General features: G+C 50.3%; 8 protein-coding genes across 8 annotated transcripts; 6 read left to right on the top strand and 2 right to left on the bottom strand.

The window, feature by feature from the left end:
* Nucleotides 1-377: 377 nt before the first annotated feature.
* N7500_007503 (uncharacterized protein) lies at nt 378-3,967 on the top strand (the record flags this gene model as incomplete). The annotated part of the gene is made up of 2 exons (XM_056678647.1): nt 378-812; nt 878-3,967. 2 exons carry the CDS (start codon nt 378-380, stop codon nt 3,965-3,967), a joined length of 3,525 nt encoding a protein of 1,174 aa, XP_056533647.1.
* Nucleotides 3,968-4,260: 293 nt separating this feature from the next.
* Nucleotides 4,261-5,275, top strand: N7500_007502 (cleavage and polyadenylation specificity factor subunit 5; the record flags this gene model as incomplete). The annotated part of the gene is made up of 4 exons (XM_056678646.1): nt 4,261-4,295; nt 4,363-4,614; nt 4,670-4,917; nt 4,980-5,275. The coding sequence occupies 4 exons, from the start codon at nt 4,261-4,263 to the stop codon at nt 5,273-5,275; spliced, it is 831 nt and encodes a 276-aa protein (XP_056533646.1).
* A 928-nt stretch (nt 5,276-6,203) lies between these two features.
* N7500_007501 (lipase family protein) lies at nt 6,204-7,267 on the top strand (the record flags this gene model as incomplete). Its single annotated transcript, XM_056678645.1, has 4 exons — nt 6,204-6,285; nt 6,344-6,509; nt 6,572-6,908; nt 6,968-7,267. The coding sequence occupies 4 exons, from the start codon at nt 6,204-6,206 to the stop codon at nt 7,265-7,267; spliced, it is 885 nt and encodes a 294-aa protein (XP_056533645.1).
* Nucleotides 7,268-7,690: 423 nt separating this feature from the next.
* N7500_007500 (DUF3431 domain-containing protein) lies at nt 7,691-8,834 on the top strand (the record flags this gene model as incomplete). The annotated part of the gene is made up of 3 exons (XM_056678644.1): nt 7,691-8,061; nt 8,126-8,568; nt 8,626-8,834. The coding sequence occupies 3 exons, from the start codon at nt 7,691-7,693 to the stop codon at nt 8,832-8,834; spliced, it is 1,023 nt and encodes a 340-aa protein (XP_056533644.1).
* Nucleotides 8,835-9,220: 386 nt separating this feature from the next.
* N7500_007499 (putative dephospho-CoA kinase) lies at nt 9,221-10,033 on the top strand (the record flags this gene model as incomplete). Its single annotated transcript, XM_056678643.1, has 1 exon — nt 9,221-10,033. One exon carries the CDS (start codon nt 9,221-9,223, stop codon nt 10,031-10,033), a length of 813 nt encoding a protein of 270 aa, XP_056533643.1.
* An 814-nt stretch (nt 10,034-10,847) lies between these two features.
* N7500_007498 (uncharacterized protein) lies at nt 10,848-11,629 on the bottom strand (the record flags this gene model as incomplete). Its single annotated transcript, XM_056678642.1, has 4 exons — nt 10,848-11,111; nt 11,162-11,223; nt 11,252-11,507; nt 11,561-11,629. The coding sequence occupies 4 exons, from the start codon at nt 11,627-11,629 to the stop codon at nt 10,848-10,850; spliced, it is 651 nt and encodes a 216-aa protein (XP_056533642.1).
* A 268-nt stretch (nt 11,630-11,897) lies between these two features.
* Nucleotides 11,898-12,667, top strand: N7500_007497 (zinc-finger domain-containing protein; the record flags this gene model as incomplete). Its single annotated transcript, XM_056678641.1, has 3 exons — nt 11,898-12,224; nt 12,308-12,475; nt 12,539-12,667. The coding sequence occupies 3 exons, from the start codon at nt 11,898-11,900 to the stop codon at nt 12,665-12,667; spliced, it is 624 nt and encodes a 207-aa protein (XP_056533641.1).
* A 306-nt stretch (nt 12,668-12,973) lies between these two features.
* N7500_007496 (YjbQ family protein) lies at nt 12,974-13,545 on the bottom strand (the record flags this gene model as incomplete). Its single annotated transcript, XM_056678640.1, has 2 exons — nt 12,974-13,132; nt 13,270-13,545. 2 exons carry the CDS (start codon nt 13,543-13,545, stop codon nt 12,974-12,976), a joined length of 435 nt encoding a protein of 144 aa, XP_056533640.1.
* Nucleotides 13,546-13,981: the final 436 nt, after the last annotated feature.

The following is a 13,981-nucleotide window of genomic DNA, read 5'->3' as shown; positions in this document are numbered from 1 at the left end:
GTCAGGACCCTGGCATGTATGTAGCTAATATGAGAATGGCAAAGATATTATGTTTTTTTCAAGTCCAATCCTAGTAAACACGAGTCTGCCTTGGATAAAGCCTTGTATATAGTAAGACGCCACCAATAGCTGATAAGGCGCTTATTAGGGTTGCGAGGGGCCTATCACCGCCTCAAAGCACCTGGGCAGTATTTCCACCAGGGCCGGGGGGATCAACATCGGTCCCTCAGTTGACTTTACAACATCCTTCTGGTGTATAATCCCACACAATATCTATCCTCCAACACATATCACCTGCATCTCATTCTTGAGCTCCCTGGAATTCCTCAGTGCATTGACCTTATCAGTCACGTCATTGGCCTCCCTTTGACAACTGTATGTCTCCAAGGTCCCTACGACCAAAACCAAACCTGTGCCACAACGGTCTCATTCGCAGCTCAATCCGCCCTTGTCCCGATTTGCTGTCACGCATCACTGTGTTGAATCCTCGTTCCTTGCGGCCCGTACCTTTAACGATTCTCTCATCCGTGCATTGGACCCGCTCATCCCATTCCTCTAACCTCACCGCCACACCCAAAATCATGGCTCAAATCGAGCGCATTACAGAGAATTTGGAGAAACCGGAGCTAGATGATCGTTCTTATCGAGTCATCCGTTTGCCTAACAAGCTTGAGGCCCTCCTTGTCCATGACCCGGACACGGATAAGGCCAGTGCCGCTGTGAATGTCAACGTGGGCAATTTCTCCGATGAAGATGATATGCCAGGAATGGCTCATGCGGTAGAGCATCTGCTTTTCATGGGCACAAAAAAGGTAAAACGAACAATTGAGGGTCGTCTACCCAGCCGAGGTCAATGCTAAATGGATCTATTGTTTAGTACCCGAAGGAAAACGCATACAACCAGTACCTAGCATCCCACTCCGGTTCCTCCAATGCCTACACAGCCGCCACCGAAACGAACTACTTCTTTGAAGTGTCTGCCACAGGTGACTCCAGTGCGCCGAAAACTAGTGGGAAAAGCACCCCTGCCGAGACAAATGAGAGCAATGACGTCGTGTCGAATGGAAATGCCTTAGATGGAAAGTCGCCACTCTATGGCGCATTGGATCGGTTTGCCCAGTTTTTTGTCGCTCCGCTTTTCCTTGAGTCAACCCTAGACCGGGAGCTTCAGGCGGTGGATTCGGAAAATAAGAAGAACCTCCAAAGTGACCTGTGGCGTTTGATGCAGCTGAACAAGTCGCTTTCAAACCCGAAACATCCCTACAGTCACTTCTCAACAGGTAATCTGCAGACTCTGAAAGAAGATCCACAGAAACGTGGTCTGGAAGTCCGCAGTGAGTTCATCCGGTTCTACGAGAAACACTACTCGGCAAATCGCGCGAAGTTGGTTGTTCTGGGGCGGGAGTCTCTGGACACGCTGGAGCAGTGGGTCTCCGAGCTCTTTTCCGATGTCGAGAACAAGAACCTTGCTCAAAACCGCTGGGACGATGTTCAACCCTTCACTGAGAAAGACATGTGCACCCAGGTGTTTGTGAAGCCGGTCATGGATACTCGGTCCATGGATATGTATTTCCCCTTCCTTGATGAGGAGGATCTGCATGACACCCAGCCTAGCCGGTATATCAGCCATCTGATTGGCCATGAGGGCCCAGGCAGTGTTCTTTCGTACCTCAAGGCCAAGGGATGGGCCAATGGCCTGTCTGCAGGCGCCATGCCTGTCTGTGCCGGGTCGGCATTTTTCACCATTTCAGTGCGTCTGACGCCCGAAGGTCTGAAGCAATACCAGGAAGTCGCAAACGTCGTCTTCGAGTATATCGCTATGATCAAGCAACGCGAGCCCGAGCAATGGATCTTTGATGAGATGAAGAACCTTGCTGAGGTCGACTTCCGGTTCAAACAGAAGACCCCGGCCAGTCGGTTCACCAGCCGTTTGAGCAGCGTTATGCAGAAGTCATTGCCCAGTGAATGGTTGCTCAGCGGGTCTTTGTTGCGACGATTCGACTCTGACCTGATCAAGAAGGCATTGAGCTATCTGCGGGCCGACAACTTCCGCCTAGTCGTTGTGTCCCAGGAATTCCCTGGTACATGGGACCAGAAGGAGAAGTGGTATGGTACCGAATACAAGGTCGAGAAGATCCCACAGGAGTTTTTGAGTGGTCTTCATAAGGCTCTAGAGTCGACTGAGGGTACCCGCACTTCCAACGTGCACATGCCTCACAAGAACGAATTCGTGCCAACTAGACTCTCGGTGGAAAAAAAGGAGGTTACCGAGCCAGCCAACACCCCCAAGTTGATTCGCCATGACGACCGGGTGCGCCTGTGGTTCAAGAAGGATGACCGTTTCTGGGTTCCCAAGGCTACTGTCGAAGTAACGCTCCGCAATCCTTTGGTGTGGGCTACACCCGCCAATCTCATCAAAACCAAGCTGTACAGTGAGTTAGTACGAGATTCGCTAGATGAATACTCCTACGACGCTGAGCTTGCTGGCTTGGATTACCATCTCTCGGCAAACATCTTGGGCTTAGATATTTCTGTGAGCGGATACAACGACAAGATGTCTGTTCTATTGGATAAAGTACTCAATACCATGCGTGGGTTAGTGGTCAACCAGGATCGTTTCGACATAATCAAAGAGCGCTTGACGAGGGCATTCCGCAACGCCGAGTACCAACAGCCTTATTACCAGGTCGGAGATTATACTCGCTATCTCCTTGCCGAGCGCAGCTGGGTCAACGAGCAGTATCTTGAGGAGCTTGAGCATGTTGAGTGCGCTGATGTGGTCAACTTCTTCCCCCAGCTGCTTGAACAGACCCACATTGAAGTCCTGGCCCACGGAAACCTGTACAAGGAGGATGCCCTGCGTATGACAGACTCTATTGAGAAGATTTTAGGGGGCCGGCCTCTGCCCCCGTCGCAGTGGTACCTACGCCGCAACATGACCTTGCCACCTGGCGCCAACTATGTTTACCCCCGGTCGCTCAAGGATCCGGCCAACGTCAATCACTGCATTGAGTACTATCTCTATATTGGACTTTTCTCCGATGATGTCCTGCGCTCGAAGCTCCAGCTGTTCGCGCAGCTGACTGACGAACCTGCATTCGACCAGCTGCGCAGCAAGGAACAGCTCGGGTATGTAGTGTGGAGTGGCGCACGCTACAATGCCACCACCCTGGGCTATCGGGTCATTATCCAAAGTGAACGCACGGCACAGTATCTCGAATCGCGTATTGAGACGTTCCTCCGCGAGTTTGGCCCCACTCTCGAGAAGATGCCCGAGGAAGAATTCGAGGGTCACAAGCGCAGTGTCGTGAACAAGCGCCTGGAGAAGCTCAAGAACTTGGGCTCTGAGACCGGCCGTTACTGGTCGCATGTCGGATCTGAATACTTTGATTTCCTGCAGCACGAGAAGGACGCAGCCAATGTGCGCTCATTGACCAAGGCTGATCTCATTGCATTCTACCAGCAATACATCGACCCCTCTTCGCCAACGCGCGCTAAACTCGCCATCCATATGAACGCCAAGTCAGGCGCGCAAGTTGAGGCACCCAAACCAGCCGAACAGAGAACACGACTTATCGAAGTAGTTGCCCAGCACCTCGCAGCTGCTGACTTCATCGTCGATTCTGCCCGTTTCACAGCGGCATTCGATGAGGTTGAAACAACAGTGGTGGACAAGTCTCAGATTATTTTTGTTGTGAAGAACTTCTTGGCAACCGAAACGGGCTTGTCACAGCAGAAGATCGAGCCAGTTCTTGAGACACTGGATGAGAAACTTGGTTCCCAGTTAAAGGAGCTGGGTCTTGGCTCTAGCAGTGACATTCAGGGTGCGGCTAATGGTCACGGCGAAGCTCAAAAGGCTGTCGTTATTACCGATGTGCCGACCTTCAAGGCACGCCTGCCTGTAAGCACTGGTCCCGTTCCTGTGACTGATTTGAGCGAGTATGAGGATTTTGATGCCAAACTATAAATGGTATACTCCGTACGGAATGGATTGGTTGGGGTTGGGGTTGGGCTGGCTGGATGGGTGCATGAATTGGAGAGCCAAGGTGTTTGTCAATTGAGGATTTAGGTCACTTCCCGAGATGGACAATAATTGAATACATTACATTCTGATCCAGTTTTATATGTAGTGGCTCTATAGTGTACTGCGTTGAGATATCAAATTTGGAAAGGCGGTCAACACTGATAAGCGATAAGTGACATCGGAGCTTGGGGGAGCTCCTGCCCTTTTCGACCACAACAGCAAATCGCCTCATCAAAATGGCTACAAGGGATGCCCCTGTTAGCAGTGTTCCGTAAGTATTATCTTGAATTTAACCTCGCTATCTTTCGCATGGTTCAATCTGACAAGATGACTTCTAGGCCCATTGTGCCCAAGGACTTCACTGCGCAACAGCCGGAGACTGTCCGCCTGTACCCCCTTTCGAACTATACCTTCGGTACCAAGGAGACACAGCCAGAAGAGGATCCTTCGGTTCTAGCACGGCTGAAGCGCCTAGAGGAGCACTATGGTCTGCATGGCATGCGACGGACTTGTGAGGGAATCCTGGTGTGCCACGAGCATAACCATCCCCATGTGCTAATGCTGCAGATTGCCAATGCGTTCTTTAAGTTGTAAGTTCTCTACATTAGTTCCGTGCATCCAGAATTCACTGCTAATAGGCTTTAGGCCCGGCGATTATCTGCACCACGAAGATGACGAGATTGAAGGTTTTAAGAAACGACTGAATGAGCGCCTCGCACCCGTGGGATCTCAGTTCTCCGGCGAAGGTGTTAATGATGACTGGGAAATTAGTGACACACTAGCCCAATGGTGGCGACCCAACTTCGAGACTTTCATGTACCCATTTCTTCCTGGACATGTCACACGTCCCAAGGAATGCAAGAAGTTGTACTTCATCCGCCTCCCGAAGAAGAGTAAGTTCTACCTCATCATATCTTCCGTTGAACATTGCTTACATAGAAACCACTTACTATAGAGGTCCTCTCCGTCCCCAAAAACATGAAACTTCTCGCCGTCCCGCTGTTTGAGCTGTATGATAATACTGCTCGCTATGGCCCTCAACTTTCTGCCATTCCTCATCTTCTATCGCGATACAACTTCGAGATGGTCGATGAGAACGACAACATTGTTGCGGTGACTCCTGGTACCCCGTTGCCCCCTGGCGTCACTCTTGCCCCCAAAGTTCTTATCGATGGTGATGGTGCGAACGACGGACAGGACACAGGTATGACTGGTGTTGAGGAGGGTATGAAGATCGAATCTCACCAGTAGTGGGGATCGCAAGAACAATGAACACTAACCATGCCTACTTTGAGCCTGAGCACTGCGTGTCTCGGGGGGGGCCAGGGCTACTTGCTAGCGGCGATGATGAACAAGATACGGTTTTGACTGGCATCGAGGAGGGGGATTCACCAATGGAGTGTTTTTCGAGAAAGCAGCAACTGGAAAGGACAAAAGCTCCATTGAAACACAGCCAGTCAAATCAAATTTACGCTTTTTATGACTATACGGAGTACGGAGTACATGTTTAATAATTCCGTAGTTCGATATTATCAACATATACTTACCAGTTCGAAGTGAGTGGCTGGGATTTCAAGCGATACAATCGTCGAATAGCACCTGGGCAATTGGGGGCGCCAAGTTAGCCAACGCAGAAACCAATCAACAATCAACAAATCATACCGTCCTGCAAGCTACTTTTACCCGATATGCAACGTTCCCAAAATGTTCGTCTTCACGGAAAATAAATCGTATGAAGCAATAATCGTCGCTGGATGAACCCGTGGGCTGCACATCAAGGCACAATTAAGCGCCCTCATCACAGCCCTAATCTCGCCCTGGATGGAATACTCCACCCAATCAATATGTAGGCTATCATCCATTCACCCGATGTTTTTCCAAGGTTACATTCCCGGTGATGCACTCGACAGGTGCTTACATTCCTTGTCGATCGCACCGGAGTCCCATCGGTCACGCGTGAAATATGCGCCATGAACGGAGATAAAACTGAGTCCGGAAGGCATCTAGCCTACGAGGAGAATGGTGCCTGTATACCCCGCTCGAATATGTCCCAATCTGTTAAGGGTTTTGGAAGCTATACGGGCTCGCCGAGCATACATAAGGGAGCCATATCTGCATGGCTATCTCGAGGTGTGCGCATACTCGTTGAGACTGTCTTACTCCGAAAGGGATCTTCATGATGGTTCTTCTTGGACGACTTTGGGGTACCGCTGCTCTTGCGGCATTGGCAGTTGCTGCTCCTTCTCGGCCTGTTCCTCGGGGTATGGATATGCGTTGTTCTTCTTCTTTATGCTCGCCGGTGACTGACTCAAGGAACAGATGTGTCGGCTGATTTGCTGGGACAATTGACTCTATACTCTCAATGGGCCGGGGCATCATACTGCACGAACAATAACAACTCAACCGGCGACGCACTATCTTGCGAGGAAGGCAACTGTCCATTAGTGGAGGCTGCTGACACAGTCACTCTATATGAGTTTGATAAGTATGAACCCAGTCTTCAAATTCATTCAGAGACTGTTCGCTAATGCAGTGCCCTCCTATCAGGAAACTCAGCTATGGCGATGTCGCCGGCTTCCTCGCGGTCGACAAAACAAACAAGCTCCTCGTCGTCTCATTCCGAGGCAGTCGCACGATAAGTACCTGGATTGCAAACATCGACTATGGCTTGAATGATAAAACTGGTATCTGCACCGGCTGTAAAGTTCACGGCGGATTCTGGGACTCGTGGAGGACTGTCGCAGACGGTCTGACATCCAAGATCCAAGCCGCACAAAAAACATACCCAGGCTACACTCTCATCGTGACAGGCCACAGCTTTGGCGCAGCTATTGCTACGGTGGGAGGTACCGTGCTTCGAAATGCAGGATATGACCCTAAGGTGGTAAGTATTAGATGCCTCAAAATCCTTGATCAACACATCTACTCACAATGAGACTCTAGTATTCTTACGCCTCACCACGGGTGGGTAATAAGGCTCTGGCCGAATATATCACGACAAAGGGCAGTCTCTGGCGTGTCACACATACGGCTGACTTGGTGCCTAAGCTACCACCTGCGTTCGCTGACTTTAGCCACTCAAGTCCCGAGTACTGGATTACTAGTGCGAACCAGGCGATAGTGACCTCGTCTGATATTGATGTCATTGAAGGCGTGGGCTCGCGGGCTGGAAATGCGGGCACATTGAAGGCTGATACCGAGGCACACAATTGGTACTTGGGACATATTGATGCCTGCCAATAGGGTGAGCATAGTGAATGATGCATATGTGGGATGTATATATTTTGGCTCAACCAATTGGTTATATACATATCAATATATTAGATTGGTAAAATATCTATTTCTGATTGGTTGATCCTCTTTGATTGAGACGTTTCAGTATTCAACGATTCTGTTGCGAGGTTCACGCTGTTTGAAGCTGTTCATGTAGAGCTTGGCCTTTTTTTGTGGAGAACTTGGAACTTGCGACACGTTAACCAGAATGTCTTCGACACGATTTACGACCTACGCAGTACTACATGAATAGTCTCTGATTCAGATCATAAGTATATTCTACGCTGTTCCCCGGATTTCTTGAGCTCCCTGGGGGCCCTTGATTTTCCGTTAATCATCCACTTCTCCTCCCCTCAATGACTTGACCACCGGGCAGACTGCCCTCCATCCAACATGTTGTTCGCCCCTAGTGGGCCCCAAGGCCCCCGACGTCGCAGTCGGATGAAGGCCATCTTCCTGACTATCTTCATCGTCATCGTCCTATACCTTTTATTCTTTTCAACAACGAAGTCCCCCGTGAAAGTCAAGAGCGAAGCAGGTAGCTATGCGCAGAAACATGGATCGGCGAAACAAACAGACGGGCTGGCTCGTCCTGTGGTATCGAGAGAAAAGAGTATGATTGTGGCTAGCATGAAAAATGATGACACGTCATGGCTGTTGAAAAACTTCCCCGAATGGACGAAAAGTATCTACGTGGTGGATGACAAGCACGCGCCGTTGACGGTGACACGCAACAAAGGCCGAGAGTCAATGGTATATTTGACGTAAGTCCGACACGGAATGTGTGTTACCTTTGATGCCGCATACTGACTTGAACTGTTGAACCAGATACATCATTGACAATTACGATAATCTACCGGAATCGATGCTCTTCATTCACTCGAAACGTTACCAATGGCATAACGATGACCCATACTACGACGGTATCCCACCACTCCAGAACTTCCAGATCCCATACCTACAAGAGCAAGGATACGTCAACCTCCGATGCGTTTGGACCCTTGGATGCCCGGTTGAGATCCGCCCGCTCACCGATACGCATCGTGGCAACGTACACGCCGGCGAATACTTCCAGCATGGATTCACGGAGCTATTTCCTGGGATCCCGATTCCCGAGGAGGTAGGCGTGTCATGCTGCGCGCAATTTGGTGTGTCCCGTGCCAAGGTGCTGGAACGGCCGCGGAGTGACTATGAGCGCTTCCGCACCTGGCTGTTGGACACGTCGCTAGAGGATGAATTGAGCGGAAGAATCATGGAATATTCGTGGCATAGTATGTGACTTCTCTGCAACGTCTTTAGTTGCGATTGAACACTGACCTTTCTTCTAGTGATATTTGGAAAGGACCCTGTGCATTGCCCCAATGCGCAGGAATGCTACTGCAAAGTGTTTGGACTGTGCGATCTAACCTGCCCATGGGAAGGGGGCTGTGATGACCGCTATTCCCTGCCACCATTCTCCTCGCTGCCCAAGGGGTGGCCGAAGATTGGATGGAAGGGCCAAGCACAAGACCCTTCACACGGATTGCCGGAAACTTGAATTTGATGGATGGAAGACATCAGTCATATAAGCCGACTCCCATTTTCACTGCCTTGAGTTAGGCACTGTGCTGCGTATATGCGCTCTCCAAGTGTAGTGCTCTCCTGCATCTAAAAGCGCCGAGGATATCCGTCGGGTCATCACTGAGACTGCTTGAAGGCTTTCCCAAAGATATAAGTGAATATATAGCAAATTAGTTATGAAACCAGCAGGTTCGTGAGAGTATGAGAAGGAAATCTTTGAATTTGTAAAATTGTACCTGCTTGATGTATAACATAAGTGACGTACATCCAACATTCCCAATGCGGAACCGAGGCTATTTGTCTCCCCGCATTCTGCAACTTCAACTTTCCAGTTCTCTCTCTTTCTCTTTTTCTCAAGCGAAAATGTTGATCATCGGGCTCACAGGCTCAATAGCGACGGGCAAGTCCACTGTGTCATCCATTCTCTCGACACCACCCTATTCCCTCCCAATCATCGACGCCGATCTCCTCGCCCGCAAAGTCGTCGAACCCGGCACTGCAGGCTACAAAGCAATCGTCAACTACTTCGGTCCCACCACACCAGATCTACTATTAGAAGATGCATCCACACATTCCAGCGGGAAGCCACTGAACCGACCGGCGCTCGGGCGACGTGTCTTTGGTAACACAGAAGAGCGCAAGCGCGACCGACAAGTCCTCAACGGTATCGTCCACCCCGCCGTCCGGTGGGAAGTCTACAAAGCCCTAATCTACCACTATCTGCGTGGTCAATGGGCGGTGGTGCTAGATGTACCACTTCTCTTTGAGAGTGGAATGGATCTCATCTGCGGAACGGTGATTGTGGTTGGGGTTCACGATCCCGAAATCCAAATGGCGCGGTTGCGCGCTCGCGACTCACATCTTACAGCCGAAGATGCAGAAAACCGGGTCCGGAGTCAGGGGGATGTACGGACGAAAGCGACGCAGGCGGAGTTCCGGGGGACAAAGACGGGGCGCGGGGTGGTGGTTTGGAATGACGCTGATAAGGCAGAGCTCGAAGTTGCTGTTCAGGAGGCTATGGCTAGTATTGCGGCGTCAAGTCCGAGGTGGTGGGCGTGGACGTTGTTGATTGCGCCGCCGGTTGGGGTTGGGGTTGCTGCTTGGAATTTGATCGTGAATTTCGCAACGCAGAAGGGGTGGGAGAAGAAGAAGCAGGAGGAGAAGTCGAAGCTTTGAGATTTTCTTCTTTTTTGCTTTTTCTCGAGAAGAGCCAGTCGCTACTTATGTATCTCTATGTAGTGCCGTTTGCTGCGGTGCTACGCTTTTATTAGGGCAATGTCCGCTTAGACTCCGTAAGGTCCTTAGCAGAGCTTAGAGTCTAGTACATACACTGTATATTGAGTATTGTTTGGGATTCCCTGGAGATTAGGACAGCTCCCGCCAAATGCCATTCTACTTTTCACCTCTTTCACCTAAGACCCTCGAAATTGGTCAAGTCCTTCAGTAAAGGAGAGAAAATACTACCAAATACACGGTCCACAAACCTTTGCTTATTGTAAAGTGAGCTTATGCCAGACCAGTAGAGACAGCTATGAACGGCTTCTGCGTAGTGTATATCACTTTCCTGGTGAACATTGTCGACGAGCCTTGCCCCTACCCGGAATTTAGTACGAAGACCAATGCCCAGGTGGTTCTGGATACTCACGTCCCTTCCCAAAATGGCCTTCCACCTGCCTTGCACCTTCCCCAGCCATTGTCGCATGTCACCTGCCCATTTCATACTCTTGACATAAGGGAAGGTGCGCATTGCCTGACATATTACTGTATACCCGTGGACACTTGAGAAATGCTGAGATTCCGGGCTAGTCAATATATTGTATGTGTTGACTTGTATAGTGAGCACTGAAGTGACTAGGTCAGGGATCATACGAATAGAAGCATTTACCACGATGCCGAGTAAAAATTGAATGATAGGACCCCGAGACGCCATACATGCTAAGCTAAAACGCCAATCAAAATATTCGAGGATGTATCGTGAGAGATCATCCGTTTAGGAGCTCTTGCGCTTTTTCTTCTTCTTGTCAGAGGATGGGGCGCCCAATAAAGATCCCCGGCCAGATCCAGAGATACTAGTGAGTTCAGACAACTTCGTCGGTCGTGTGTTTCCTCTGGCTTTAGCTTCTGCCTTGAGTCTGGCCTTTTCAAGCATTTTGGCGACCTCTTGCGGATTCGATGGGTTGATTATCTCGTCGTCGTAATCATCCTCGCCATCCTCACCATCGTCATTGCCATCCTTGCTTGGGGTAGTTGGTGGCTAGAAGAGATGAGTAAAAGACAACAGATCCGAGAGAAGAGAATACTGACCTTGCGCTCTTTGCGCTTGAAATTGCCATACGCCCGCCGTCCACCGGAGTGGGTATCGTCCTCTGCATCCAACGAGTCTGCCGCCAATACCAAAGGCTGCTGAGTGGATTGGGGGGGTAGCAGGGACGTTCAAGACCCAATGTGTCTCACCCGCCTCTGCAGCTGCGCGCGCGACAGCTTGCTGTCGCTTTTCTTCCTCGGCAGCAAGTGCAGCCGCGATCGCATCCATATCTGATGTGCGAGGGCTCTCTGCCTCGGTGGAGAGACGAGGTCGCTTGGGATTGTGGGGGCTGGCATCGGAAGATGGACTTTGACTTTCTTTTGCAGCTGCAGCACGTCGCATGAACTGGAAAAGAGCGTTAGTGGCATGGCTAGTGATCAGGAAACTGTCATTCGTACCTTCATGGTCAATAGATTTGACGACATGGTCTTCTCAGGCTTACCAGCCGGAGAGGAAGAGCCAGCCATGATGGGTTGAAAGATAAAACCACAGACGATCTATGATCCAATTGAAGAACAAGAGAAAGGTGTCAAACAACTTTACTTGCGAGGCGCAAAATAAAATGATGCGGCAGAAAATCCAAAGTGCAGGGTGGAGCTATCTAGAGTCAGCAAGCGGTGAACATTCACCAAACCACACCTCGCGGATTATTCAGTGCCGACCTGCACCTAGTCCCTTGCCAACGCTCTTTTTGTCCTCCGTCATAACCATCAACCCAGGGGAAATTTGCCCAATATGATGTCCTGTGGCCGCAGACTTGCGACCTTTGCGTCGGTTCGCCCGCGCTTCGTCGTCCGCGCATACTCCTCGACCGTGCCCCGTCTGAACGAGAACCCTATCCAAGTCAACGACCCGACCCCGCGGAAGCCCACGGCCAATGTCTCCGCTACCAATGCCGTACCAACTGAACAGCTTGGCAATCTTCAGGAGGCCCCCGAGGTTGGCGAGCGTATCCGGAGCATGCAGGCCCCGAACCGCGCTACCACCTGGGCCGCCAGTCAGCAGCCGCGCGAGAAGGCCATGGTTGGACCTCGCTTTGAGCAGACCATTATGGAGACCCAGGTGCGAATCCATTGAAACCAGCAGTGCCTATGCAATTGCTGTTGGCAATGCATAGCAAGGTCTAGAACTAACTTACTCTTTAGCCGCAACCATATGCCGCTATCGAGCTCATTCACAGACAGCCCGTCCGCTGGACAAAGTCCAAGGTTGTCAGCTGTGATGGTGGCGGTGGTCCTCTCGGCCACCCCAAGGTCTTCATCAACACCGACAAGCCTGAAATCGCTACCTGCGGATACTGCGGTATTCCCTTTGTATGTCCATCCACATCCGCTGTCTTTCGGGCTCCGATTGGATCTTTGCTAATATCCCCCTAGGCCCAGGAACAGCACCGCGCTTACTTGAAGTCCCTCCCCGCCACCAGCTACCCGCTCGAGCCCACTGGTGACGCCGCCGAGGTCAACGAGTCCCAGCGTGTGACAGAGGGTGGCCTGGAGCAGCGTTAGACGGCTAGCATGAGATTTTCTTTATCGGCGTTGCACAATTTGCGTTTTTCAATTGGTTTTGGGCCTGAGGCCGTGTACAGAATATCGATGAATGGATGCACTGCCTTTCGATCGTGTCGTGTGTGATGATGGTATTGTCCTCAAAAATGTGTGCACTACTTTGACTACCTGCATATGATGATATCATATAATCTTCATATGTCGACTCTCTCGCCAACCCAAGTCCCTCTTTATGTATCTTGCATCACTCGTAGCCGGGTCATTCTAGATAAATCACAATTGCCCGCGCTCCACCCCGCCATCCAGTCAAGCCTTCTGGCCCTGGATCGTCGCAACAACCTTGCGACTGTGTCGACTCGTCCGGAACTCCAGGTACCAAATACCCTGCCATGTTCCTGTTGCCAAGCGACCGTTCGTGATAGGGATATTGACCGAAGCCCCAATGAGCGCAGATTTGATGTGTGCCTGTTGGGCGATTAGTGCCTGATCCCAAAAAGAAAGTGAAAAAAGCGGAAGCTAGACAGAGCAAATCTCTTGACTCATGAAACGAGTATAGTGATCTAACTCAAATCCCAAATCCTCCGGTATCTCCAAAGACATACCGGCATATCATCCTCGCCCTCGGCAGAATGACGATACAGATTTCCCTTCTTATCCATAGGCGCAATACGGTCCAGCGCATCGCTCATATCGGCACGAACATCGTCATCCCAGTTCTCATTCAGCGAAAGCGCACAACTAGTGTGCTGCACGAACAGATTCAACATGCCGACTTTATAATCGCGGATGTCAGGGACCTCTTGGAGGACATGGTCGGTGATGAGGTAGGAGCCGCGGCTGCGAGAGGGAAGAGTGAAGGTTTTTTGTGACCAAGACATGATGTAAATGGGAGATGTAATGTTGAGAAGTGAGAATGCTGGAGGGGAAGAAAATAAGAGTGTTATGATTGGGTGGGTTCTCTGATGTCATTGCGGGCTACATCTGTATGTCTACATATCTGACATATTCAACATCTTGTAAGACATATAACTTCTATACGGAGTACATTGGGCAGAAATATCTTCTAGACATCACGAAAGGCATGTTCATGCAGGGTTAGGCATAATCAGCTGATGTCCCAGTTCACCCCATCTCAGGCTTGAAGCATCTTGATGTATCTCATGTTCCAACGCTATCATATTCGTTATAAATGCTCGGTTCACTCACACCGGCAGACTGAATAGCTGTAAGTGCGAATATTACTATATTAACAAAAATGGGACTCACACTATATATGTACCTACAGACCAAGGTTGGTGCCACGTATTATCTTGA

This window comes from Penicillium coprophilum (genome assembly GCF_028826855.1).
Source record: "Penicillium coprophilum strain IBT 35676 chromosome Unknown utg000004l_segment0_segment0, whole genome shotgun sequence".
NCBI classification, from domain to species: Eukaryota; Fungi; Ascomycota; class Eurotiomycetes; order Eurotiales; family Aspergillaceae; genus Penicillium; species Penicillium coprophilum.
Note: the sequence above shows the minus strand (reverse complement) of the source record. Positions and strands in the feature narration are given on the sequence as shown.